The 25,324-nt window shown below is 53.3% G+C and overlaps 1 protein-coding gene across 4 annotated transcripts; it reads right to left on the bottom strand.

Annotated features, from left to right (window-relative positions):
* Positions 1–8,186: 8,186 nt before the first annotated feature.
* Positions 8,187–19,260, bottom strand: FKBP8 (FKBP prolyl isomerase 8). 4 transcript variants are annotated; one of them, XM_009193893.3, is made up of 9 exons: positions 19,091–19,260; positions 17,290–17,606; positions 14,144–14,313; positions 13,964–14,052; positions 13,129–13,349; positions 12,514–12,686; positions 9,697–9,774; positions 9,092–9,223; positions 8,187–8,683 (listed from the first exon to the last, which is right to left on the bottom strand). In XM_009193893.3, the coding sequence occupies exons 1-9, from the start codon at positions 19,234–19,236 to the stop codon at positions 8,597–8,599; spliced, it is 1,413 nt and encodes a 470-aa protein (XP_009192157.2). In that variant the 5' UTR covers positions 19,237–19,260; the 3' UTR covers positions 8,187–8,596. The 4 variants fall into 4 exon arrangements, with proteins under 4 accessions (XP_009192157.2, XP_003915232.3, XP_009192156.1 ...); XM_003915183.4 differs by having other exon boundaries at positions 13,129–13,346; XM_009193892.2 differs by lacking the exon at positions 19,091–19,260 and adding an exon at positions 18,495–18,573.
* Positions 19,261–25,324: the final 6,064 nt, after the last annotated feature.

Raw genomic sequence — 25,324 nt, 5'->3', positions numbered from 1 at the left:
TTTGAGGGGTCTTGCTGTGTTGTCCAGGCTGGAGTGCAATGGCGCCATCATGGCTCACTGCACCCTCGACCTCCTGAATTCAAACTGATCCTCCTTGTCTGGGCCTCCTGAAGTGCTAGGATTACAAGCGTGAGCCACCAAGCCCAGCCTTCCATTTTCTTTTCTTTTCTTTTTTTTTTTTGAGATGGAGTCTCACTCTGTCGCCCAGGCTGGAGAGCAGTGGCACAATCTCAGGCTCACTGCAGCCTCCGCCTCCTGGGTCCAAGAGATTCTCCTGCCTCAGCCTCCCAAGTAGCTGGGGTTACAGGCGCGTGCCACCATACCCGGCTAATTTTTTGTATTTTTAATAGAGACGGGGTTTCACCGTGTTAGCCAGGATGGTCTCAATCTCCTGACCTCATGATCCATCCGCCTCGGCCTCCCAAAGTGCTGGTTTTACAGGCGTAAGCCACTGCGCTTGGCCTTTTTTTTTTTTTTTTTTTTTTTTTGAGGCAAGGTCTCACTCTGTCACCTAGGCGGGAGTGCAGTGGCATGAGCTTGGCTCACTGCAGCCTCGAACTCCTGGCCTCAACCCATCCTCCCACCTCAGCCTCCCAGGTAGCTGAAATTACAGGCCTGCTCCACCATACTGGGCCAATTTTTTGTATTTTTTGAAGAGATGGGATTTTTCCATGTTGCCCAGGCTGGTCTCAAACTCCTGGGTTCAAAAGAACCTCCTGCCTCAGCCTCTCAAAGTGCTAGGAAGTGCTAGGATTGTAGGCCATGAGCCACTGCGCCTGGCCATCTGCAGACATTTTTGTTTGTTTGTTTAGAGACAGAGTTTTACTCTTGTTGCCCAGGCTGGAGTGCAGTGGCATGATCTTGGCTCACTGCAACCTCTGCCTCCCGGTCAAGCAATTCTCCTGCCTCAGCCTCCTAAGTAGCTGGGATTACAGGCATGCACCACCACGCCCAGCTAATTTTGTATTTTTAGTAGAGACAGGTTTTCACCATGTTGGTCAGGCTGGTCTCGAACCCCCGACCTCAAGTGATCCACCTGTCTCGGCCTCCCAAAGTACTGGGATTACAGGCGTGAGCCACCGCTCCCGGCCATGGATGACCTAGTTCTTAAAAATTTCTGCGAACAAGGCCGGACGTGGTGGCTCACACATGTAATCCCAGCACTTTGGGAGGCCGTGGCGGGTGGATCACAAGGTCAGGAGATCGAGACCATCCTGGCTACCACAGTGAAACCCCGTCTCTACTAAAAATACAAAAAAATTAGCCAGGCATTGTGACAGGTGCCTGTAGTCCCAGTTACTCTCGGGAGGCTGAGGCAGGAGAATGGCATGAACCTGGGAGGCGGAGTTTGCAGTGAGCTGAGATCGCGCCACTGCACTCCAGCCTGGGTGACACAGCGAGACTCTGTCTCAAGAAAAAAGAAAAAGAACTAGGTCACCCACAATATTGCAAGTGAGTTGATTACCCTAGAGTGCCCCCTGGACACGTAGTCCACCTGGTGAGCTCTCTGATGGAAGCAGTGACCCCACCCTGCCCCTTGCCCCATGTGTGGTCTTGGACATGTCTTGCCCTCTCTGTTCCTCAGTTTGCTCATCCAGGAAACAGGGAGTGTAACAGCATCTACCTGATTGTCCTCTGACGATGACATGAGACAAGGACACATGTAGCTCGCCCTGTTCAAATGCTCCAGAAATGTGAGCTCGTGTACACATGCAAAATTCCTTCTGCAATGCTCACTTCCAATTCACAGCCCATAGCAGGTCGGGTAAGGCCCAGCTGAGTCACTGCTCAAGGCCAGGTACATGGGAGGTGTTAGGAAATGTGTTGGTATGAAAGAAAAAGCCATCCCCGTCGTTCTCCAAAGGTATCACACGTGGTCCAGCTGGCATACCTTGCACACCTATGCCATCCACGAGGGATACCCTTCGCCACCCATGAAAAGCATTCCATGCCTTCAACACAACTGCAATATCACACCTACTGGATGCTCCAGTTCGCCACCCACATCCAGCTCAAACCTTTGAGGATGAAGTGGCCAAGTGAATGACCACATTCAATTTCACAATCCTAGTCCAGCCATTCGGGGCCTCTCTCCTCCCCATCCCCGGACCATGTCATAATTTGCATGTTCTGGGAAGCTCTGGGGCTATTTCTGTTTTCTTCTTTTTTTTTTTTTTTTGAGACTGAGTCTTGCTCTGTCTCCTGTGGCTGGAGTGCGGTGGCCGGATCTCCGCCACTGCAAGCTCCGCCTCCCCGGATTTCATTTATTCTCTGCCTCAGCCTCCCGAGTAGGCTGGGACTACAGGTGCCTGCCACCTGCATTGGCTGGCTCTTTTTGTATTTTTCTTTTTTTTTAGATATCTCGCTGTTTTAGGGAGTTGAGCAGTAATCCTCTGCTCATTTCAGCTTGCCTGAACATTTCAGGCCAGTTCTCCTCAGTTGACCATAGGCAGCACTGGCTTACCCCCACTCGCTAGTTTTTGTATTTTTTAGTAGAGACGGGGTTTCACCATGTTAGCCAGGATGGTCTCAATCTGACCTCATGATCCGCCCGTCTCGGCCTCCCAAAGTGCTGGGATTACAGGCTTGAGCCACGCGCCCGTCCTGCAGGGCTATTTCAACTCCAGACATTGGTTGGCACTGGCAGTTTGCTTGGCCAGGAAGGACATTTCCTTCCTTTAATAAAGCTTTTTAAAAAGTTTATCAAACAAGCGACCAGGCGTAGTGGCTCACACCTATAATCCTAGCACTAAGGGAGGCCGAGGTGGGCGGATCACTTGAAGTTGGGAGTTCAAGACCAGCCTGGTCAGCATGGTGAAACCCCGTCTCTAATAAAAACATAGAAATTAGCCGGGCGTGGTGGCACGCACCTACAGTCCCAGCTACTCGGGAGGCTGAGGCAGGAGAATTACTTGAACCCGTGAGACAGAGGTCTCAGTGAGCCAAGATCACCCCACTGCACTCCAACCTAGGTGACAGAGTGAGGCTCCATCTCAAAAAAAAAAAAGTGCATCAAGCAAGTGAGTGAAATATTAACTATCAGTCTCACATTTAGCCAGGTCTAGGCCGCAATTCAACACTAAAATATTGGCTGAGAACAGTGGCAAATGCCTGTAGCCCCTGCTACTTGGGAGGCTGAGGTGGGAAGATCACCTGAGTGCAGGGGGGCGGGTCAGTGCTGCAGAGAGCTGCACCACTGCACTCCAGCCTGGGTGACACAGCGAGACCGTGTCTCTAAGAAACAAACAAGACTTAGGAACTCCTGGATTGAAGAAATTCTGTATCTTAAGATTTGTGTGCTGAGCTGGGCACAGTGGCTCATGCCTGTAATCCCAGCACTTTGGGAGGCCGAGGCGGGTGGATCATGAGGTCAGGAGATTGAGACCATCCTGGCTAACACGGTGAAACCCTGTCTCTACTAAAAAATACAAAAAATTAGCCAGGCATGGTGGCAGGCACCTGTAGTCCCAGCTACTTGGGAGGCTGAGGCAGAAGAATGGCGTGAACCCGGGAGGCAGAGGTTGCAGTGAGCTGAGATCGCATCACTGCACTCCAGCCTGGGTGACAGAGTGAGACTCTGTCTCAAAAAAAAAAAAAAAAAGATTTGTGTGCTGGCTAGGCGTGGTGGCTCACGCCTGTAATCACAGCACTTCGGAATGCCAAGGCAGGTGGATTACGAGGCCAGGAGTTCGAGAGCAGCCTGTCCAACAAGATGAAACCTCACCTCTACCAAAAATACCAAACAAATTGGCTGGACATAGTGGCACTCGCCTGTAATCCCAGCTACTTTGGAAGCTGAGGCAGGAGAATCACTGAACCCGGAAGGCAGAGGTTGCAATAAGCCGAGATCAGGCCACTGCACTCCAGCCTGGGCAACAGAGTAATACTCTGTTTCGGGGTAAAAAACAAAAAAAAAACGGATTTGTGCTCTACATGAACAGGAAACAAGTTGACTTTGCATTATGAAAAGTCAAGAGGTTGTATGTATATACACACACACACACACACACACATATTGGTGATGAGTTTCACTCTTGTTGCCTAGGCTGGAGTGCAATGGTGCAATTTTAGGTCACTGCAACCTCTGTCTCCTGGGTTCAAGCCAATTCTTCTGCTTCAGGCTCCTGAGCAGCTGGGATTACAGGCGCATGCCACCACACCTGGCTGATTTTTGCATTTTTAGTAGAGACCGGGTCTCACCATGTTGGCCAGGCTGGTCTTGAACTCCTGACCTCAGGTGATCCACCCTCCTTGGCCTCCCAAAGTGCTGGGATTACATGCTTGTTATAGGGATTCTGAGGCACAAGAATCCCTTGCACCCGGGAGGTGGAGGTTGCAGTGAGCTGAGATGGTGCCACTGCACTCCAGCCTGGGTAACAGAGAGAGAGAGAAAAAAAAGAAAGTTAATCACTGATGTGGTGAAACCCTGTCTCTACTAAAAATACAAAATTATCTGGGCATGGTGGCACGCGCCTGTAATCCCAGCTACTCAGGAGGATGAGGCAGGCGAATCCCTTAAATCCTGGAGGCGGAGGTTGCAGTGAGCCGAGATGCACCACGGCACTCCTGCCTGGATGACAGAGCAAGACTCCATCTCAAAAAAAAAAAAAAAGGCCAGGAGCGGTGGCTCACTCCTGTAATCCCAACACTTTGGGAGGCCGAGGCGGTGATCACGAGGTCAGGAGTTCAAGATCAGCCTGGCCAACATGGTGAAACCCCGTCTCTACTAAAAATACAAAAATTAGCTCAGCATGTTGGCGAGTGCCTGTAATCCCAGCTACTCGGGAGGCTGAGGCAGGAGAATCACTTGAACCAGGATCCGGGAGGCAGAGGTAGCAGTGAACAAGATCGTGCCACTGCACTCCAGCCTGGGCTACAGAGCGAGACTCTGTCTCAAAAAAAAAAAAAAATTAGCCAAGCTTCGTGGCATGCCCCTGTAATCCCAACTACTTGAGAGACTGAGGTGGGAGAATTGCTTGAACCCAAGAGGCGGAGGCTGCAGTGAGCCAAGATTGGGCCACTGCACTTCCAGCCTGGGTAACAGAGCAAGACCCCATCTCAAAAATAAATAAATAGGCTGGGCACGGTGGCTCACGCCTGTAATCCCAGCACTTTGGGAGGCCGAGGCGGGCGGATCACGAGGTCAGGAGATCAAGACCATCCTGGCTAACACGGTGAAACCCCGTCTCTACTAAAAATACAAAAAATTAGCCGGGCGTGGTAGCAGGCACCTGTAGTCCCAGCTACTCAGGAGGCTGAGGTAGGAGAATGGTGTGAACCTGGGAGGCAGAGTTTGCAGTGAGCCGAGATCCCACCACTGCACTCCAGCCTGGGCGACAGAGTAAGACTCAAAATAAATAAATAAATAAATAATAAAAAATTAGCCAGGTGTGGTGGTGTGCACCTGTAATCCCAGCTGCTTGGGAAGCTGAGACAGGAGAATCACTTGAACCCGGGAGTCAGAGGTCAGAGATTGCAGTGAGCCAAGATCATGCCACTGCACTCCAGTCTGGGTGACAGAGCTGGCGTGCAAAAAAAATTAGCTGGGTGTGGTGGCACATGCCTATAATCCCAGCTAATTGGGAGGCTGAGGTAGGAGAATTGCCTGAACCTGGGGCTAGCCACTGGAAAGAGGGCACAGACTCAAGCCACACCCAGCCTCAAGTTATCCAGGTGACCCAGAGAACAAGGGCCTAGAAGCGGCGGGTAAGTGAGTGAGGTGGGGGTGTAGATTGGAGTCCCAGGCCTTTGGGAGGGCCTCCAACCTCCCTTCTGCACCAGTTTCTGCTGGGTGGCTGTGGCAGGGAGCTTCCCCTCCTGGGCTATAAGGTGATAGATGCAGGTGAGATGAATGTAGTGGTCTATTTTCAGGGATGTCCTCATTCTTGGGGGCAAGATGGAACAGTAAGAAGAAGGTGCAGGTGCTGGGGTGACAGAGGCCCCAGTGCTGGCTCCGCCCATCCTAGCTGTACTGGTGAGCGGCATCATGGGAGAAGCTCCCAGAGTCTGGAGTTGGGAGAGCCAGATGGGATCAGGGAACCTGCCAGCATCAACCCTGGCCCTTTCTCATGGCCCCTGAAGCCCTGCAGGGTGGGGCTCTGCGGGCTACCTGGCCTCATCCATCTGGAATGCACCAGGCTAGATCTGGCCCCAGGGCCTTTGCACAGGGCGTGCTGTTGCCCAGACCTGGGGCTGTCAGTTCCCTGCATGGGCAGACCCTTGCCATCACTGAAATATCAGTGCACACATCCCCTGGGAGAGGTCTTCCTGGGCCTCCAGCTGTGCTTCCTCACAGGCCGCATCCAGACATTCACATCCTCTCCCCTGGACCCCATCTGTCTCATTTTGAGATGGAGTCTCGCTGTGTTGCCCAGGCTGCATTGCAGTCCCATGATCTTGGTTCACTGCAACCTCTGCCTCCCGAGTAGCTGCGATTACAGACATGCGCCACTACACTCAGCTAATTTTTGTATTTTAAGTAGAGATGGGGTTTCACTATGTTGGGCAGGTTGGTCTGGAACTCCTGAGCTCAAGTGATCCACCCACCTGGGTCTCCCAAAGTGCTGGGATTACAGGTGGGAACCACAGTGCCTGGCACGCTCTTTTTTAAAAAAAAAAAAAAAAAAAAAAAATCAGGCCGGGCGCGGTGGCTCAAGCCTGTAATCCCAGCACTTTGGGAGGCCGAGGCGGGCGGATCACAAGGTCAGGAGATCGAGACCATCCTGGCTGACATGGTGAAACCCCGTCTCTACTAAAAAAAATACAAAAAACTAGCCAGGCGAGGTGGCGGGTGCCTGTAGTCCCAGCTACGTGGGAGGCTGAGGCAGGTGAATGGCGTAAACCTGGGAGGCGGAGCTTGCAGTGAGCTGAGATCTGGCCACTGCACTCCATCCAGCCTGGGTGACAGAGCGAGACTCCATCTCAAAAAAAAAGAAAAAAAAAAATCACAGATGGATTCTCACTATGTTGACCAAGCTGGGCTCAAGCGACCCTCCCACCTTGGCTTCCAAAGAGCTGAAATTACAGGCCATGACACTACACCCGCCTCTTTAAAAAAAACAAACAAAAAAAGAGCTGGGTGCGCTGACTCACACCTGTAATCCCAGCACTTTGGGAGGCCTAGGCGGGCGGATCACAAGGTCAAGAGATCAAGACCATCCTGACCAACATGGTGAAACCCCGTCTCTACTAAAAATACAAAAATTAGCTGCGCGTAGTGGCACACGCCTGTAGTCCCAGCTACTCGGGAAGCTGAGACAGGAGAATTGCCTGAACCCAAGAGGTGGAAGTTGCAGTAAGCAGAGATCGTGCCACTGTACTTCAGCCTGGTGACAGAGTAAGACTCTGTCTTAAAAATAAATAAATAGGCCAGGCGCGGTGGCTCACGCCTGTAATCCCAGCACTTTGGGAGGCCGAGACGGACGGATCACGAGGTCAGGAGATCGAGACCATCCTGGCTAACATGGTGAAACCCCGTCTCTACTAAAAATACAAAAAATTAGCCGGGCGAGGTGGCGGCGCCTGTGGTCCCAGCTACTCGGGAGGCTGAGGCCGGAGAATGGCGTGAACCCGGGAGGCGGAGCTTGCAGTGAGCTGAGATCCGGCCACTGCACTCCAGCCTGGGCGACAGAGCAAGACTCCGTCTCAAAAAAAAAAAAAATAAATAAATAAATAAATAAATAAATAAATAAAAAATAAAAAGAGACCTCACTCTTGTGAGGTCTTCCAGCCTAGGCTGGAGTGCAGTGGCGCAATGATAGTTCACTAAATCCTCAAATTCCTGTGCTCGTCATCCTCCTACCATCTGTCTATTGAATTCGGCACATCCACTAGGTAAAGCAATGATGCCACAGAACCCATGCGGCAGCCTCAAGTTAGGACCCATTGGGGTCCTGGATTTCGGGTAAGGAAACAGTGAATCCTGGGGTAATGGGTGGAGCTGGGCAGGAACACCCCCAGAGTCCAGCTGAGTCAGACCTCTCAACCCACTTGTTCCCTGCTACATCACCCCACTTCTCTATGCCTCAGTTTCTCCTCTGTAGAGCTAGTGTGTTGTGCCCAGAGAGGAGACCCCCCAGCTCCAGCTGGCTCAACCACATCCACCATGCTGTGTGACTCCAGATGCATCAAAGGCTTTCTCTGGCCCAGCCCCAGGTGGTGGTAGAAGAAAGCTCAGGAGTCTGTGGAAACTGCAGGATGGGAGGCTTTATTTCACTGTGGCGGGGAGGGAGCCTGGACAGGGGGCGGCAGGCGGGGCAGGGGGGCTGGCACTCAGGCGGGGACTAGGCAGGGGAAGGGCTGCCCCCAGGCCTGTTGAGGAGAAACTGAGGCCGGCCCTGGCGGAGACCTAGCCCAGCAGAGTAAGGAGGGTGGGGGAAAACTGGGTCTGAAGGAATGAGGGCCCCTCCCTCTGGGCTTTCCTCCTAGAGGGCCTTAGTCCCTCCTGCTGGCTGGGCTGCACGACCCCCAATCCCTGCTCCCCTAACCCGGAGGAGGGGGCTAGACCAGGGAGGGCAGTGGACAGGGAGCCTGGGGGAGTTGGGAAGCGCAGGGCAGGGTCCATGGTGTGCAGAGGGAGTGGCGGCCACCTGGGCGGTCAGTTCCTGGCAGCGATGACCACAGAGAGTGCCACACCCCCCAAGGCAACAGCAGTCGCCCCAAACAGCCACTTCCATGGGATGGACTGTAGATAAAAAGGAGGGGAGAGAAGGGTGGAGCGAGGTCAAGACTGGCCTCTGGGGCCTCAGCTGCCAGCATAGCCCAAACAGACCTCCCAACAAATCATTGCCTGACCATGTATTTCCCACTTTCTGGCAAACTCCTACTCACATAGCAAAACCCAAATCAAATGGTCCCTCCTCCAGGACACTGCCCCTCATGCCCTGGAAGAGGCTCCATTCCCCACCCGCAGCCCTCCAGCTTGAATTCCACCTTCAGCTCCACTCATGATCACACAGGGCTGGGCCTTCTCCATGTCTCCTGCATCACCCAGGATGGCCCAGTCTCCAAGGACATTCATGTATGCAAAATAAAATCCCTCTGGTAGGCATGCCCTGCATGCAGCCCCTGCCCATTCTGTGCCCCAGCTTACCCAGGCACCCTTGCCAGGGCACTTGGCAGGCAGCCGGCTGGGGTTGCCCAGCATTTTCCGGTACAAGGCGGTCTCTGTGCTCCGCTGTGCTGCATGCTTCTTCACCAGCTTCGAGAGTTCTGCGTGGATCGTCTGTGAAAGGCAGGGAAGCTGAGAACACGCGGCGGCCAACCTGTCTTCACTGGCACTCTGCCCTTTTGGGACCCTAGGCTGTTTGGGTGCTGGGACCACTGGGACATGGGGGTCCCATTTGCCCCTTTCTGGGCTTAGCAAAGTCAGGGCTGCTGACCCCATCCCTCCTAGGGAGCCAGTCGATGGAGCAGAGCACAAAGTAGCCAGGAGACAGAAGGTTCTGGAAGGAAGGCCAAGGACGTTGGCATGGAGCAGGCTGGCAGTGCCCTCAGCCGCTGGAGGGGTGAGAGCCCAGACTGCCTATGTGGCCGTCATGAGGGTCTTCACAAGCTGACCAGGACCCTTCAGATACCTACCCCGTGCCACTGCCCAGGTGGGAGCACAACAGAGAACCACAGCAAGAAAGACCTGAGGCAGACCACAGGAGGGACTTCCCAGCCGAGCAAGTCCCAGGGTGCCCCTGTCCTGCTCACCTTGTTGGAAGGTTCCAGCTTCAGGGCTGCCCTCAGGATGGGGATGGCCTCACTGTACTCCCCCTGCTGGGCCAGCACCTGTAAGGGGAAGGGGGTGGCATCACTCTGGACCCATACCTCGGCCTCACTATCCTTCAAGAAACCCAGCCCAGGAGGTTGCAGTGAGCCAAGATGGTGTCATGCACTCCAGCCTGAGCAACAGAGCAAAACTCCATCTCAAAAAAATAAATAAATAAATAAAAACAGCCTGGCCAACATGGTGAAACCCCGTCTCTACTAAAAAATACAAAAATTAGCCAGGCATGGTGGCATGCACCTGTAGTCCCAGCTACTCAGGAGGATGAGGTGGGAGGATTGCTTGAACTTGGAGGCAGAAGTTGCAGTGAGCCGAGATCATGCCACTGCACCCCAGTCTGGGTGACAGAGTGTGACTCTGTCTAAAAATAAAAAAAATAAAAAATAAAAAATAAATTAAAAAAAAACAGGCCAGGCGCGGTGGCTCACGCCCGTAATCCCAGTACTTTGGGAGGCTGAAGTGGGCAGATCACGAGGTCAGGAGATCGAGACCATCCTGGCTAACATGGTGAAATCCCGTCTCTACTAAAAAATACAAAAAAATTAGCCGGGCATGGTGGCAGGCGCCTGTAGTCCCAGCTACTCAGGAGGCTGAGACGGGAGAATGGTGTGAACCCAGGAGGCAGAGGTTGCAGTGAGCTGAGATCACACCACTGCACCCCAGCCTGGGTGACAGAGCGAGACTCCATCTCAAAAACAAACAAAACAAAAAAAACGGCCAGGTTCCTGGCTACTCATACAAGTCCCAAATGGAGCTCTGGTAATATCCTTGGGTTCCAGCTACCCCTAAACTGCTCCCCTAGCCCTCAAACTCCATCAGTGCACACTAAGCTTGGCATTGGCCCCCGCAACATGCTCCTTCTTCCCCCGTGGATCTGTCTCAGCTGGAGATCTAGGCACCCACCTCGCCACCTCCTCCCTCACCACCTCCACTGGCAAGAGGCTGAATGGATGTTTCCATAGGTTGTTTTTTTTTTTAATTTCTTTTAGAGACAGGTTCTTGATCAATCGCCCAGGCTGGAGTGCAATGGCATGATCATAGCTCACTGCAGCCTCAAACTCCTAGGCTCAAACAATCCTCCAGCCTCAGCCTCCCGAGGAGCTGGGACTACAGGTGTGTACTACCATGTCCAACTAATTATTTATTTATGTATTTATTTATTAAATTATTATTATTTTTTGAGATGGAGTCTTGCTCTGTCTCCCAAGCCGGAGTGGAGTAGCGCGATCTCGGCTCACTGCAACCTCCGCCTCCTGGGCTCAAGTAATTCTCCCGCCTCAGCTTCCCAAGTAACTGCAATTACAGGCGCCTGCCACCCCCAGCTAATTTTTGTATTTTTATTTTTTTTTTATTTATTTTTATTTATTTATTTATTTATTTATTTATTTTTTGAGACAGAGTCTTGCTCTGTCGGCCAGGCTGGGGTACAGTGGCCGGATCTCAGCTCACTGCAAGCTCCGCCTCCCGGGTTTAGACCATTCTCCTGCCTCAGCCTACCGAGTAGCTGGGACTACAGGCGCCCGCCACCTCGCCCGGCTAGTTTTTTGTATTTTTTAGTAGAGACGGGGTTTCACTGTGTTAGCCAGGATGGTCTCGATCTCCTGACCTCGTGATCCGCCCGTCTCGGCCTCCCAAAGTGCTGGGATTACAGGCTTGAGCCACCGCGCCCGGCCTAATTTTTGTATTTTTAGTAGAGACAGGGTTTTACCATGTTGGCCAGGCTGGTCTCGAACTCCTGACCTCAGGTGATCTACCTGCCTCACCCTCCCAAAGTGCTGGTATTACAGGCGTGAGCCACCACGCCCGGCCTACTTATTTATTTTTTCTATTTTAGAGACAGGGTCTCACCATGTTCCCCAGGATGGTTGCGAACTCCTGGGCTCAACCAATCCACCTGCCTCCGTCTCCCAAAGTACTGGGATTATGGACGTGACTCACCACGCCCAGGGCTGTGACTAGGATTCCACCTTAACTCCGAGAAAAAACGGGATCCATGGAGGGTTCTATGTGAGGAGCTCTCAACACTGGGCCAAACCAGGCGCAGTGGCTCACGCCTGTAATCTCAGCACATGGGGAGGCTGAGGCGGGCAGATCACTTGAGGTCAGGAGTTCGAGACCAGCCTGGCCAATATGGCAAAACCACCTCTCTACTAAAAATACACAAAAATAAGCTGGATGTGCTCGCTTGAACCCAGGAGGCAGAGGTTGCAGTGAGCTGAGATCGTGCCACTGCACTCCAGCCTGGGTGACAGAGCGAGACATGTGCATGGTCATGTCCGCCCTTATTTTTTTTGGAGACAGTCTTGCTTGCAAAACCACGTCTCTACTAAAAATACAAAAATTAACTGGGCGTGGTGGCTCCCGCCTGTAGTTCCAGCTACTTGGGAGGCTGAGGCGGGAGAATCACTTGAACCCAGGAGGAGGAGGTTGCAGTGGTGAGCTGAGATCATGCCACTGCACTCCAGCCTCGGTGACAGTGAGACACTGTCTCAAAAAAACAAACAAACAAAAAACACTGGGCCAAAGGTTGGGGACCCAAGACTTGAGGATCGAATCTGGCCTCAGCCAATAAATTGCTGTCACCAGGCCACACTCCTGCACCCGTCTGGGTCTCAGTTTCTCCACTTGCACCCCACAGAGCTCAGCTGGCTGATACCTATGCCTTTCTCAAATGCAGGGTTGGGGACCACCCCCTATACCCTGGGCTGAGTGACCTGGCCTGGCACGCGGGTGTGGCCCACCTTGCCCTTGCGGAAGAGAGCCTTGATGTTATCTGGCTGGTGCTCCAGCACAAGGCTGCAGGAGCGCAGGGCCGCGCGGTAGTGGTCGAGCTTCAGCTGCGAGGCCGCCAGGTTGTTCAGACACTTCACCTTCAACTGCAGGAGCTGTGCCTCCTCCTCGAACGTCATGTCCACTATTGGGAGACAATGCCCCCCACAGCGGCCGTCACCACTCCAACAGACACCCCGACACCCACCCCTCTGCGGAGGCTGGCTCGCTGGCGTCAGTTTCCCCAATTTTAACCCAGGACCAAGGGCTGCGCTTTCCTGGGGCTCTCCTGAGGAAGCTACAACATGGAGCCTTAAGCAAGCAAGGGCCTAGCCCATGGTGTATGTGAACTGGCCCTGTCTACTGTCACCCCGTCCCCATATCCACTTGCATTCTCCAACACTCTACTGGTCTGGGATATACCACGAGTCTGCAACAGGCCCTAGGTTAGGGGCAGTTGGGGATCTACTCATATTCTGGGCTATTCTAGAATGTTCTGAGTCTGAGGCTCTCTGGGGCTGGAAGTTTCTGGCATGGAGTGGACACCTTTGCAGGGCAGGTGGTGGGGATCTGATCCAAGCGGTCACCTTTGGCGCTGGAGGTGATGGCCTTGATGGCGAGGTCGTAGGAGTTGGCGGCCAGGACGAAGTCCGCCCGCTGGTAGTGGGCGTTGCCGCACTCCCGCTTTCGGTTGGCCAGGGCCACGCGCTCCTGCCCCGTGAGCATCTCCAGGTCAGGCCCGTCCACGGCCGTCTTCAGGGTCACCTCCAGGCACAGGGCCGCATGCGGGGGGATGTATGGGCTCCTGCTAGTGGGGTGGGGGCAGGCAGGGGCAACACTCAGACCTGGTGACCCCAAAACCCGCTGGGCTGGCATAGAAGGAGCGAGCTTGGCTCAAGCCCCGGATCTGTCTACCCTCCGCCCTCTGTCATTCCCTCCTCAGTAAAGTGCAGGGGAAGTGACTTGCCGCCTTGGAGCTGTGGGACTTGACGAACAAGTTCCTCTCCCTAAGCCTCGGTTTTCCTCTTTTTTTTAGAGACATGTTCTCACTCTGTTGCCCAGGCTGGAGTGCCATGGTGCAATCTTGGTTCACTGCAGCCTCGAAAACCTGGGCTCAAGTGATCCTCCTGCCTGAGCCTCCTCAGTAGCTGGGACTACAGGTGTGCACCACACCCAGCTATATATATTTTTGTATAGAGATAGGGTCTATATTACTTAGATTGGTCTGGAACTCCAGGCCTCAAGCAATCCTCCTACCTCAACCTCCCAAAGTGCTGGGATTTCAGGTGTGAGCCACCTCACCCAGCCTCAGTTTCTTCGTCTATAAAACAGGCAGGTAGATATGATGAGCCAAGGGGTACACCCACTCCACCCACCCCCCTCCTGAGATCTGCAGAGACCCTAAGGATGGCCGATTCTCACCTGCCTTGGGGGCCGTAGCAGTACTTGGAGTCAGCAGTGACCATGGCCGTCTCCCCAACGTCCATGAGTGGGACACTGAGATCCAAGGCCTGGGGTGCGTGGGGATAGCCGGCAGTCAGGCAGACTCAGACCCAGTGAGGCGCGCCCCTCGCCCCTGCCCTGTCCCACCCCAGTCCGCACCTGGATGACGTCACAGTCACCCAGAGTGAACACCAGCTCCGGCTCCTCCTGCACCCGTGTGCCGTTCTCCAGCGACGTCTGTAGATGTACGGTGACCACCTGGCCCTTGACTGGGCGGCTCGAACCTGGCGGCCCTGGGACCAGCGTCTTCTTCCTCAACAGCCCGTTCCCTGCCAGGGTCCAGGGACATGCAGCCTGTCACCTGGCGGCTTAAACAGGCAGCCGCTCCCCTGAGCCCCCACTCCTACCCTCAGCTATGCCCACTAGCTGTCCAGAGGGTGCTGGCCCAACACTGAGGCACAAGCCAAATTTCCAGTGGCCACGTGGCCACCACAGTGGGGGATCCCACATGCAGGACACTGGGCAGGACGGGACAGACTTCAGGGTGACAGTACTGGTGCTAGGGACCAGCTCAGTGAATAATGGTTGGTCTAGTTTTGTTTTGTTTTTTTTTTTTTTTGAGACGGAGTCTAGCTCTGTCGCCCAGGCTGGAGTGCAGTGGCCAGATTTCAGCTCACTGCAAGCTCCGCCTCCCGGGTTTACGCCATTCTCCTGCCTCAGCCTCCCGAGTAGCTGGGACTACAGGCACCCGCCACCACGCCCGGCTAATTTTTTGTATTTTTAGTAGAGACGGGGTTTCATCGTGTTAGCCAGGATGGTCTCGATCTCCTGACCTCGTGATCCACCCGCCTCGGCCTCCCAAAGTGCTGGGATTACAGGCGTGAGCCACTGCACCCGGCTGGTTTTGTTTTTTTTTTTTAAGAAAACTAAGGCTGGCCGGGTTGCCAGCTATTTGAGAGGCCAGTGTGGGAGAATCACAAGCTTAGGCCAGCATCTGTTCAAAATGGCAAGAACCCAGTCTCGGCCGGGCTGGTGGCTCACGCCTGTAATTCCAGCACTTTGGGAGGCCGAGGCGGGCGGATCACGAGGTCAGGAGATCGAGACCATCCTGACTAACACAGTGAAACCCCACCTCTACTAAAAATACAAAAAATTAGCCGGGTGTAGTGGCGGGTGCCTGTAGCCCCAGCTACTCACTCGGGAGGCTGAGGCAGGAGAACGGCGTGAACCCAGGAGGCGGAGCTTGCAGTGAGCCCAGATCGCGCCACTGCACTCCAGCCTGGGCAACAGGGCGAGACTCCGTCTCAAAAAAAAAAAAAAAAAGAACCCAGTCTCCCCACCCTCAGGCTGAAATCCTAGCCCTGAGATGTTTGGGCCTCAGTTTACCCAGCCATCAAATGAGGTACTCATGGGGCTCTTGGTTAGGAGAGCCCTTATGATACTGTGTCTCCACCACAGCACCAAGTGGGATGAATTTAGAAGTTAAGCAAAGGCCAGGCATGGTGGCTCATGCCTGTAATCCCAGCACTTTGGGAGCCAAAGCGGGTAGATCACCTGAGGTCAGGAGTTCGAGATCAACCTGACCAACATGGCGAAACCCTGTCTCTACTAAAAATACAAAAATTAGCTGGGTGTGGTAGTGGTTGCCTGTAATCCCAGCTACTGGGGAGGCTGAGACATGAGAATAGCTTGAACCCAGGAGGTGGAGGTTGCAGTGAGCCGAGATCACATCATCACACCACTGCACTCCAGCCTGGGCGACAGAGCGAGACTGTGTCTCAAAAAAAAAAAAAAAAAAGAAAAAAAGAAGTTAAGCAAAGGCCAGGTGCAATGACTCACATGTACCCAGCCATGAAATGAGGTGCTCATGGGGCTCTCGGTTAGCAGAGGCCCTGTGACACCGTGTCTCCACCACAGCACCAAGTGGGATGAATTTAGAACTTAAGCAAAGGCCAGGCATGGTGGCTCATACCTGTAATCCCAGAACTTTGGGAGGCTGAGGTGAGAGGACTGTTTCAACCCAGGAGTTTGAGACCAGCCTGGGCAACATGGTGAGACCCTGTCTCTACAAAAAGTAAAAAATGACCAGGCATGGTGGCTCACATTTGTAATCCCAGCACTTTGGAAGGCTGAGGCAGGAGGATCACATGAGGTCAGGAGTTTGAGACTAGCCTGGCCAACATGGTGAGACCCTGTCTCCACTAAAAATACAAAAATGAGAGGCCAGGCGTGGTGGCTCACACCTGTAATCCCAGTACTTTGGAAGGCCGAGGCAGGTGGATCACCTGAGGTCAGGAATTCGAGCCCAGCCTGGCCAATGTGGTGAAACCCCGTCTCTCCTAAAAATACAAAAATCAGCCGGGCATGGTGGCGGACACTTGTAATCCCAGCTACTCAGGAGGCTGAGGCAGGAGAATTGCTTGAATCTGGGAGGTGGAGGTTGCAGTGAACTGAGATCGCATCACTGCATTCCAGCCTAGGCGACAGAGTGAGACTCTGTCTCAAAAAAAAAAAAAAGTGGTAAGATTTTTATCAGTACTGGTGGTGACATTTAGTAATATTTCTGTTCCATCAGTATCGATATGATTACATACTATTACTATAGTATTGTTAGTACAATTGATAGTGGTAATGATATCTTATTATTTGCATGGGACCAGCATTATTTGGTATATTAGATATCAGTACCATACTAGCAGCAAAACGTCTTCCACAGAATACTAACATTTCTCTTGTTTTCAGTTGCCGTGATAGAGTACGTTGGGGGGAACATGTGTGGGCTCACCTAGTTTTCTTCTTTAGGATTTCTCTGAGCATTTACAATACTATGACTACTGTGAACCAACCAGAAGGCTGAACAAAATAACATTCCTCCGATCTACTTGACCCCAGGACACACTTTTGGTTCTGGAAGTGGGGTCTCGCTGTGTTGCCCAGGCTGGCGTGCACTCAGGACACATTTTTCAGAGCCCAAGCATGTGTCAGACAAACGCCAAAAAAAGATGCGGTGATGGGGTTAGGAGCTGCCAGTGCCCGGCGTGCTGGCTGTGTGACTCTGGGCAGGGGACTCAGCCTCTCTGAGCCACTGTCACCAGATCTGGGAAACAGGGACACAGCACATTGTACATGTGTGTGAGTCAATGAATGGGGTACATCAATGTGAAGCATCTCCAGTAGTTGCCTCTGGCTGGTGATCATGGTGGTGACCATGTGACTTCCAACCCTCACAGCACAGATGGGGAAATGAGGCTCAGGGGACAAGAGGGCCAGGGCCAAGGTCACCCCGATCCACCCTTGCTCCTTACCCAGAATGTCCAGCCACTCTTCCGGGGCCGGGGCTGGGGCGGGCTCGGGTTCCATGGCAGCGAGGAATTCTCGGGCCAGGGCCCCAGGCTGCTCAGCCTCCTCCACCGGGGGTTGTCCCATGTCCTCCAGTGGTGGCAGCTCACTCAGGTCATCCTCCTCCTCCTCTTCCTCCTCCTCTTCCTCCTCACCCTCTGCATCCTCAACCCCATCCAGTACCTCGAAGTCCTCGAGCGGTGGGACCCCGGCGGGCAGCGGGGCAGAGGGCTCAGAGGGTTCAGCACACGATGCCATGCTGCTGGGGGGACGGGAATTGGCCCTGGAAGTGGGGGGCAGAGATGTGGGTCAGAATCCTACACAGCCCCTCAAAGACTCCACTATACCTATTCCCCATACTGCCGATCACTTTCTGTGTAACTCAAGGGCTCCAGGCCTCAGTTTCCTCATCTATACAGTGGGTATAACAACCTCACCTTGTTGGGAGAAATTAACCCACGCATCAAGCCCTTGGCATCAGGCTCAAATAGTGTTAGCCATTCTTAGAGCTAATTATTATTTAATGTTTACAAACACTCAAGGAAGTAGGGAAGATTCCCCCCAACATTTTACAGAACAGGAAACAGGCCAGAGGGGCAAAGCCATTTGCCCAAGGTCACAAAGAAAGCCAAAGGCCAAAGGAGGATTTGAACCTGGGGCTTCAGGCCCTGTGGCTTTGCCTGATTCTATGCTAAGCGAGGGGTGCTGGGATTTTTGTGGAGAGGACAGCCTCTGAGGCCTTAGGGAAGCCATTTTTAGAGCCTCTAGGGCCACTGGGGGAATTGAATCTTTTACCAGGGCCTCCCACCTCCAGCCTCTTCTCCAAAAGGGAGACCCTTCCCAAAAGCACCAACCGTAATCACCCAGAAACCCCAAGCGTTTTTTCCTTTCACATCCTGAATCTAACACTATCCCCCACAACCCCAACATCAGGGACCCTGGCCCAAACCCTTCTCTAGGAGACCATCCTCCTCTCATCAGGCCTCGGTCCCACCCCCTCAAAGAAGCCTCCTTTTCAGGAGTGGCCGAGGTCCCACCACAGTCCACAGCCTCGTCCTTGCCCCAGGCCTCCTGAACCAACAACCAATCCCTCCGTCCCCCAGGCCCCAAGCTCAGAAGAGTGTGGCACAGCCATCAAACCAGCCGGCCGCATCCCCTCCCCAGCCCTCACCTGCCTGCTACTCCCGGGCTCAGGGCCCCACTTTCTGAGACCCTCCCAGCCCCCACCCCCATAATTCCCCGCGCCCGCACAATTCGGCCTCCCCTCCCACCCCCCGCCCCAACCACCACCGCCCCCAGCACGGGCCGGCTCCCCCCACAGCGGCTCCGTCTCGCCGTAAACACTCCAGTGTCCCCAGACGCCCCCCCTTTCCGATCCCATAACACCCCACGCCCTTCTGACGCCCCACAGCCCCGGCCGGGCCCTCAGTCAAGCCGCGACCCAGGCCCCCAACGCCCCACGCCTGTCTGACGCCACCAGTCTGGGGCACCCGACCCCCGCACGCCTCGGGCTCCCCTGGCCCTGCACGCCTCCATCGGGATCCCCCCACTGGATCCCCTTCGCCCCCAGTGACCCCCATCCCCGACCACCCCCGCCCGGCCGCGCCCCCTCGGGCACCCCCGACCCCCGTGCCCCCCGGCTCGCCGCCCCCGCGGCCCCTCGCCCCGCCCATCGGCCGCAGCCCCCGGCGCGCTAGCCCTCGGACCAGTCTAGGCCAGGGCAGCGGCCTGGCCAGCACGGCTCCCCCAGCACCCCAGGATACTTGCCTCTGGCTCCGGGACCCCCGCTTGGGGTCCTGCGCCCCCCTCCCCGCCCCCAGCCGCGGCCGCCGCGCCTCGGGAACCAGGTTCGGCCGCTTGGCCCCGCCCCTGCCGTGCCCATTGGCCTCCGCTGCCGCGACTGCCGCAGCCATTGGCTGGTGCAGACGTCCGTCCCGGGCGTTGGCACCTCCCCTTTCCTGCTTGGCTCCGCGGGGCTTTCTTAAAGGGACCGAAGCCTCCCGGCTACTGGGGCGGAGGCGGGGGACCTTGGCCTGGACCCCGACGCGGGTCAGTATCGCGCAGCCTGTGCGACTCCTGCCTCTCCTCTGAGCTTCATCCTGATCATCTGCGAAATGGGGATAAACACCCCCATCTATGCACTCTCACCTTGGGGGCTTTTTGGGGAGACAGTCTGCTCTAAATGCTATTTCCTTAAAGACTTCAGGCTTGACGGGCAGGGCAGCTCTGGAGTTGCTGAATGACCCATCCTGAAGCCCTAGTTACAGAAGTGAACCTGAGGGCCTGAGGGGGAGTGACGTGCCCAAAGGCATACAGAAACCTGCTTCCCATCCCCCACCCAGTTTAATGTCCAGAAGGTTGCCTGGTGCATACCGGAGGCGCTCAATTACTGCTGGGCAGGCGACTGAGCCAGCAGGGCCACTGGGAGGAATTCCTCCTCCATGCACTGTCTGCTGGAGGCTGATAAGGTCCCCATGACCCGGGGAGAAGGTGGCATCCTTGATTAGCTAAGCTTTTATGGGTCTTGTTTTGAAACCGAGACACTTCTCCCTCCTTCACTCAGTTTTATTTCCTTCCTAGCAGTTACTCCCTTCCAGAATTATCTTGTCATTTAATTTGCTTGTGGTTGGAGGGACCATCCCCCACTCTGCTCCATCCTGGCAGGGATTTTTGCCTGATTTGTGCCCAGCACCTCCTTGAACCATGCCTGGCATCTATAGAAGCTCAATAAATGGGTGGGTGGGTGGATGGATGGATGGATGGATGGATGGATGGATGGATTAGTCAGACATCAGCTTTCGGAGGTAGCTATGATGGAGGTGGTAACTGGCTTTTTGGAGATAACTAACTTCTAAGGTTGGAGTTCCCAGGTTGCCTCCTACAGGAAGCCCTCCCAGACCTCCCCAAGGCAAGACCAGGTGCCCCATTTGGCTGTCTTGGCACAATGAAGTTGATGAACGTCCACTTCATAACTAGTTCACTTGTTTTTTCTTTGACTGTTTGTTTTTGTTTTTTGAAAAGAAGTTTCACTCTTGTTGCCCAGGCTGGAGTGCAATGGCGCGATCTCAGCTCACCGCAACCTCCGCCTCCCAGGTTCAAGCGATTCTCCTGCCTCAGCCTCCCGAGTAGCTCGGAGTAGAGGCATGCACCACCACGTCTGGCTAATTTTGTATTTTTAGTGGACACGGGGTTTCTTCATGTTGGTCAGGCAGGTCTCAAACTCCCAACCTCACGTGATCCTCCCACCTCAACATATCAAAGTGCTGGGATTACAGACGTGAGCCACCATGCCTGTCCTTTTTTTTTCTTTCTTTCTTTTTTTTTTTTTTGAGACAGGGTCTTGCTCTGTCACCAGGCTGGAGGGCAGTGGCGTGATCTCAGCTCACTGCAACATCCACCTCCTGGGTTCAAACGATTCTCCTGCCCAACTAATTTTTATATTTTTAGTAGACACAGGGTTTCACCACGTTGGCCAGGATGGTCTGGAACTCCTGACCTCATGATCTGCCTGCCTCGGCTTCCCAAACTAGTTTACTTATATCTCTGCCTTTTTTTTTTTTTTTTTTTTTTTTTTTTTGAGATAGGGTCTTACTTTGAAACCCAGGCTGGAGTGCAGTGGCACAATCTCAGATTCTCAGATCACTGCAACCACCTCTACCTCCTGGGCTCAAGCAGTCCTCCCACCTCAGCCTCCTGAGTAGCTGGGACCACAGGTGCAGCATCATGTCCAGCTATTTTTTTTTTTTCTGAGACAGAGTCTCGCTCTGTTGCCCAGGCTGGAGTGCAGTGGTGCAATCTCGGCTTACTGCAAGCCCCGCCTCCCAGGTTCACGGCATTCTCCTACCTCAGCCTCACGAGTAGCTGGGACTACAGGCGCCCGCCACCACACCTGGCTAATTTTTTATATTTTTAGTGAAGATGGGGCTTCACCGTGTTAGCCAGGATGGTCTTGATCTCCTGACCTCGTGATCCACCCGCCTCGGCCTCCCAAAGTGCTGGGATTACAGGCATGAGCCACCACGCCCAGCCCAATATTTATATTTTTTGTGGAGATGAGGTTTCCCCCATGTTGCCCAGTCTGGTCTTGAACTCCTGGACTCAAACAATACTTCCACTTTGGCCTCCCAAACTGTTGGGATTGTAGGAGTGAGCCACTGCCTTGATTTACCTCTGCCTTGCCCTCTACACTGGAAGAGCCCCAAAGTCTGGGAAGCCGTTGTTGTTTCTCATTGTTATAGCTCGGAGACTTGCACAGTGCCTGTGGCACAAAAGGTAGTGGTGGGGTCTTATGAAAACCACTGAGGAAGGAAGGGAGGTTGGACAGCCAGAAAAGGTGGTAGCACAGCAGAGCTATGTAAGAAATCACCTGGGGGGGTGTGGTGGCTTATGCCAGTAATCCCAGCACTTTGGGAGGCCAAGGTAGGTGGATCACTTGAAATCAGGAAATCTAGACCAGCCTGGCCAACATGGTGAAACCCCGACTCTACTAAAAATACAAAAATTAGCCGAGTATGGTGGTGCACGCCTATAATCTCAGATACTGGGGTGGCTGAGGCATGAGGATTGCTTGAACCCCAGAGAGGGAAGTTGCAGTGAGCAAGACCCTGTCTCAAAGAAGAGGAGAAAGGCCGGGTGTGGTGGCTCACACCTGTAATCCCAGCACTTTGGGAGGCTGAGGCGGGCGGATCAGGAGGTCAGGAGATCGAGACCATCCTGGCTAACACGGTGAAACACCGTCTCCAGGAAAAATACAAAAAATTATCCGGGCGTGGTGGCGGGCGCCTGTAGTGCCAGCTACTTGGGAGGTTGAGGCAGGAGAATGGCGGGAACCCAGGAGGCGGAAGTTGCTGTGAGCCAAGATTGTGCCACTGCACTCCAGCCTGGGGGATAGAGCGTGAGACTCCATCTGAAAAAAAAAGAAAACGAGAAAAAATCACCTGGGAAGGGGCATGAAATAATCCCTGGGCGACTCCAGGGTCTGAGGGACTTAAACTATTCCCCATCCATCACTGAACCCCAGTTTTTAATTGTTTTTATTTTTTTAACTTTTTTGTTTTTATAACCTACCTGAACCCCTATGTTTATATCTGCACAGTGGAGTTCATTGCCCATCATCTGCATCTCTGTTATAGGGGCAGGAGGAATTCCACTAAACAACAATACTAATAAAAGAAACAAGTCTCGGCTGGGCACAGTGACTCACGCCTGTAATCCTAGCACTTTGGGAGGCTGAGGCGGGTGGATCACCTGAAGTCAAGAGTTCGAGACGAGCCTGGCCAATGTGGTGAACATTGTCTCTACAAAAATTACAGAAATTAGCCGGGTGTAATCCCAGCTACTTGGGAAGCTGAGGCAGGAGAATCGCTTGAACCCAGGAGGCAGACGTTGCAGCGAGCCAAGATCACGGCACTGTATTCCAGCCTGGGCAACCTAAGCCTGGGTAACATAGTGAGAGCCTGCCTCTACAGCATATTTATTAATTTATTTATTTGGAGACACAGTCTCCCTCTGTCTCCCACGTAGAGTGCAGTGGAGCAATCTGGGCTCACTGCAATCTCTGACTCCCAGGTTCAAGCGATTCTCCTCCCTCAGCCTCCTGAGTAGCTGGAATTACAGGCGCCTGCCATGACACACGACTAATTTTTTTTTTGAGACGGAGTCTCATGAGGCTGAAGTGCAATGGCATGATCTCGGCTCACTGCAACCTCCGCCTCCCGGGTTCAAGCGATTCTCCTGCCTCAGCCTTCCTAGTAGCTGGGATTACAGACACCTGCCACCATACCTGGCTAATTTTTTGTATTTTTAGTAGAGATGGGGGTTCCACTGTGTTGGCCAGGCTGGTCTCGAACTCCTGACCTCATGATCTGCCTGCCTTGGCCTCCCGAAGTGCTGGGATTACAGGAATGAGCCATCACGCCTGGCTTCTACAGAAAATTTAAAAATGTAGTCCCAGATAAATAGGAGGCTGAGGTGGGAGGGATCCCTTGAACCCAGGAGGTCAAGACTGCAGTGAGTTATAATCAAAGCTCTGTACTGCAGCCTGAGCAACAAGGCAAGACGCTGTTTCTAAAATAATAATAATTATTATTATAAATAAACAATAAGCTACTAAAATAAACTACAAAATAGCACCACCACCAACAATAATAATGGCTGGCACTCATTGAACAGGTATTTGCAGGCAAACATTTTACTTATATTTACTTTTCCCTTTTTTTTTGAGACGGAATCTCGCTCTGTCACCCAGGCCGGGGTGCAGTGGCACGATCTCGGCTCACTGCCACCTCTGCCTCCCAGGTTCAAGTAATTCTCCTGTTTCAGCCTCTGGAGTAGCTGGGACTACAGGCGCTAGCCACCAAGCCTGGCTGATTTTTGTATTTTTAGTGGAGACGGGGTTTCACCATATTGATCAGGTTGGTCTCGAACTCCTGACCTCAGGTGATCCACCCGCCTCAGCCTCCCAAAGTTCTGGGATTACAGGCGTGAGCCACCGTGCCCGGCCTCCATCTTTGTTTTTTAACTGGGGCATTTGGTCTATGGGTATTTAATGTAATTATGGACATATCTAGACATAAATCTGTCTCCTTTAGGTGGTTTTTCTATCTCTCTCTCTCTCTTTTTTTTTTTTTGAGATGGAGTCGCTCTGTTGCTAGGCTGGAGCAGTGATCACGCCATTGCACTTCAGTGCAGGCAACAGAGTAAGACCCTATCACACACACACAAAAAGAAATGAAATGGAAAAAAGTGGCAGAGAAACCCTTCCAGTCCCCAAACCTGACCCCCCCAATGTCCCCATCTCTGAGCAGACTGAATGTTCCCATAACTTTCTATCCTCTCCCCTGATCACACAAAAAAACATGTTTTTGTCTCAGGTCCAGTGTGTAGAAAACATCAGGGGAGCTGGGCGCAGTGGCTCAAGCTTGTAATCCCAGCACTTTGGGAGGCCGAGACGGGCGGATCACGAGGTCAGGAGATTGAGACCATCCTGGCTAACACGGTGAAACCCCATCTCTACTAAAAAATACAAAAAAACTGGCCGGGCAAGGTGGCAGGCGCCTGTAGTCCCAGCTACTCGGGAGGCTGAGGCAGGAGAATGGTGTAAACCTGGGAGGAGGAGCTTGCAGTGAGCCGAGATCCCGCCACTGCACTCCAGCCTGGGCGACAGAGCGAGACTCGGTCTCAAAAAAAAAAAAAAAGAAAACATCAGGGGCCAGCCAAGTCCCTTTTGGCATCAATCTATAGTCCCTACCCCTTCTAAGACCTTTGTAAATTATCCTTGGCTTCCAAAAGAGCCGTAGGGATCCACTGAAAAATTTGGTTCTGGCCTGGCATAGTGGCTCACGTCTGTAATCCCAGCATTTTGGGAGGCCAAGGCGGGTGGATCACTTGAGGTCAGGAGTTCAAGACCAGCCTGGACAACATGGCAAAACCCTGTCTTTACCAATACAAAAATTATCCAGACACTAGGAGCAGTGGCTTACGCCTGTAATCCCAGTACTTTGGGAGGCTGAGGTAGGCGGATCACAGGGTCAGGAGATCGAGACCATCCTGGCTACTACGGTGAAACTCTGTCTCTACTAAAAATACAAAAAATTAGCCAGGCACGGTGGCAGGCACCTGTAGTCCCAGCTACTTGGGAGGCTGAGCCAGGAGAATGGTGTGAACTCGGGAGGCGGAGCGTGCAGTGAGCTGAGATCGCGCCACTGCACTCCAGCCTGGGCAACAGAGCGAGACTCCATCTCAAAAAAAAAAAAAAAAAATTATCCGGGCATGGTGGTGCATGCCTGTAATCCCAGCTACTCAAGAGGGTGAGGCAGGAGAATTGCCTGAATCTGGGAGGGAGAAGTTGCAGTGAGCCAAGATTGCAATACTATACTCCAGCCTAAGTGACAAAAAAAAAAAAAAAATGCCAGGCACGGTGGCTCATGCCTGTAATCCCAGCACTTTGGGAGGCCAAGGCGGCTGGATCACAAGGTCAGGAAATTGAGACCGTGCTGGTTT

The sequence above is a fragment of the Papio anubis genome, chromosome 20, assembly GCF_008728515.1.
Source record: "Papio anubis isolate 15944 chromosome 20, Panubis1.0, whole genome shotgun sequence".
In the NCBI taxonomy this organism is placed as follows: Eukaryota; Metazoa; Chordata; class Mammalia; order Primates; family Cercopithecidae; genus Papio; species Papio anubis.
This window is presented reverse-complemented; position numbering and strand designations above follow the sequence as displayed.

Coding starts and splice junctions, on each gene's coding strand:
- FKBP8 (XM_009193893.3), bottom strand. CDS start 19,236: ATGGCTGCGGCAGTCGCGGCAGCGGAGGCCAATGGGCACGGCAGGGGC. Junction 14,314..17,289: donor AGAGTGGCTGGACATTCTGG/GTAAGGAGCAAG, acceptor GGACCCTGGCAG/GGAACGGGCTGTTGAGGAAG. Junction 8,684..9,091: donor GCCCTGGCAAGGGTGCCTGG/GTAAGCTGGGGC, acceptor TTTTATCTACAG/TCCATCCCATGGAAGTGGCT.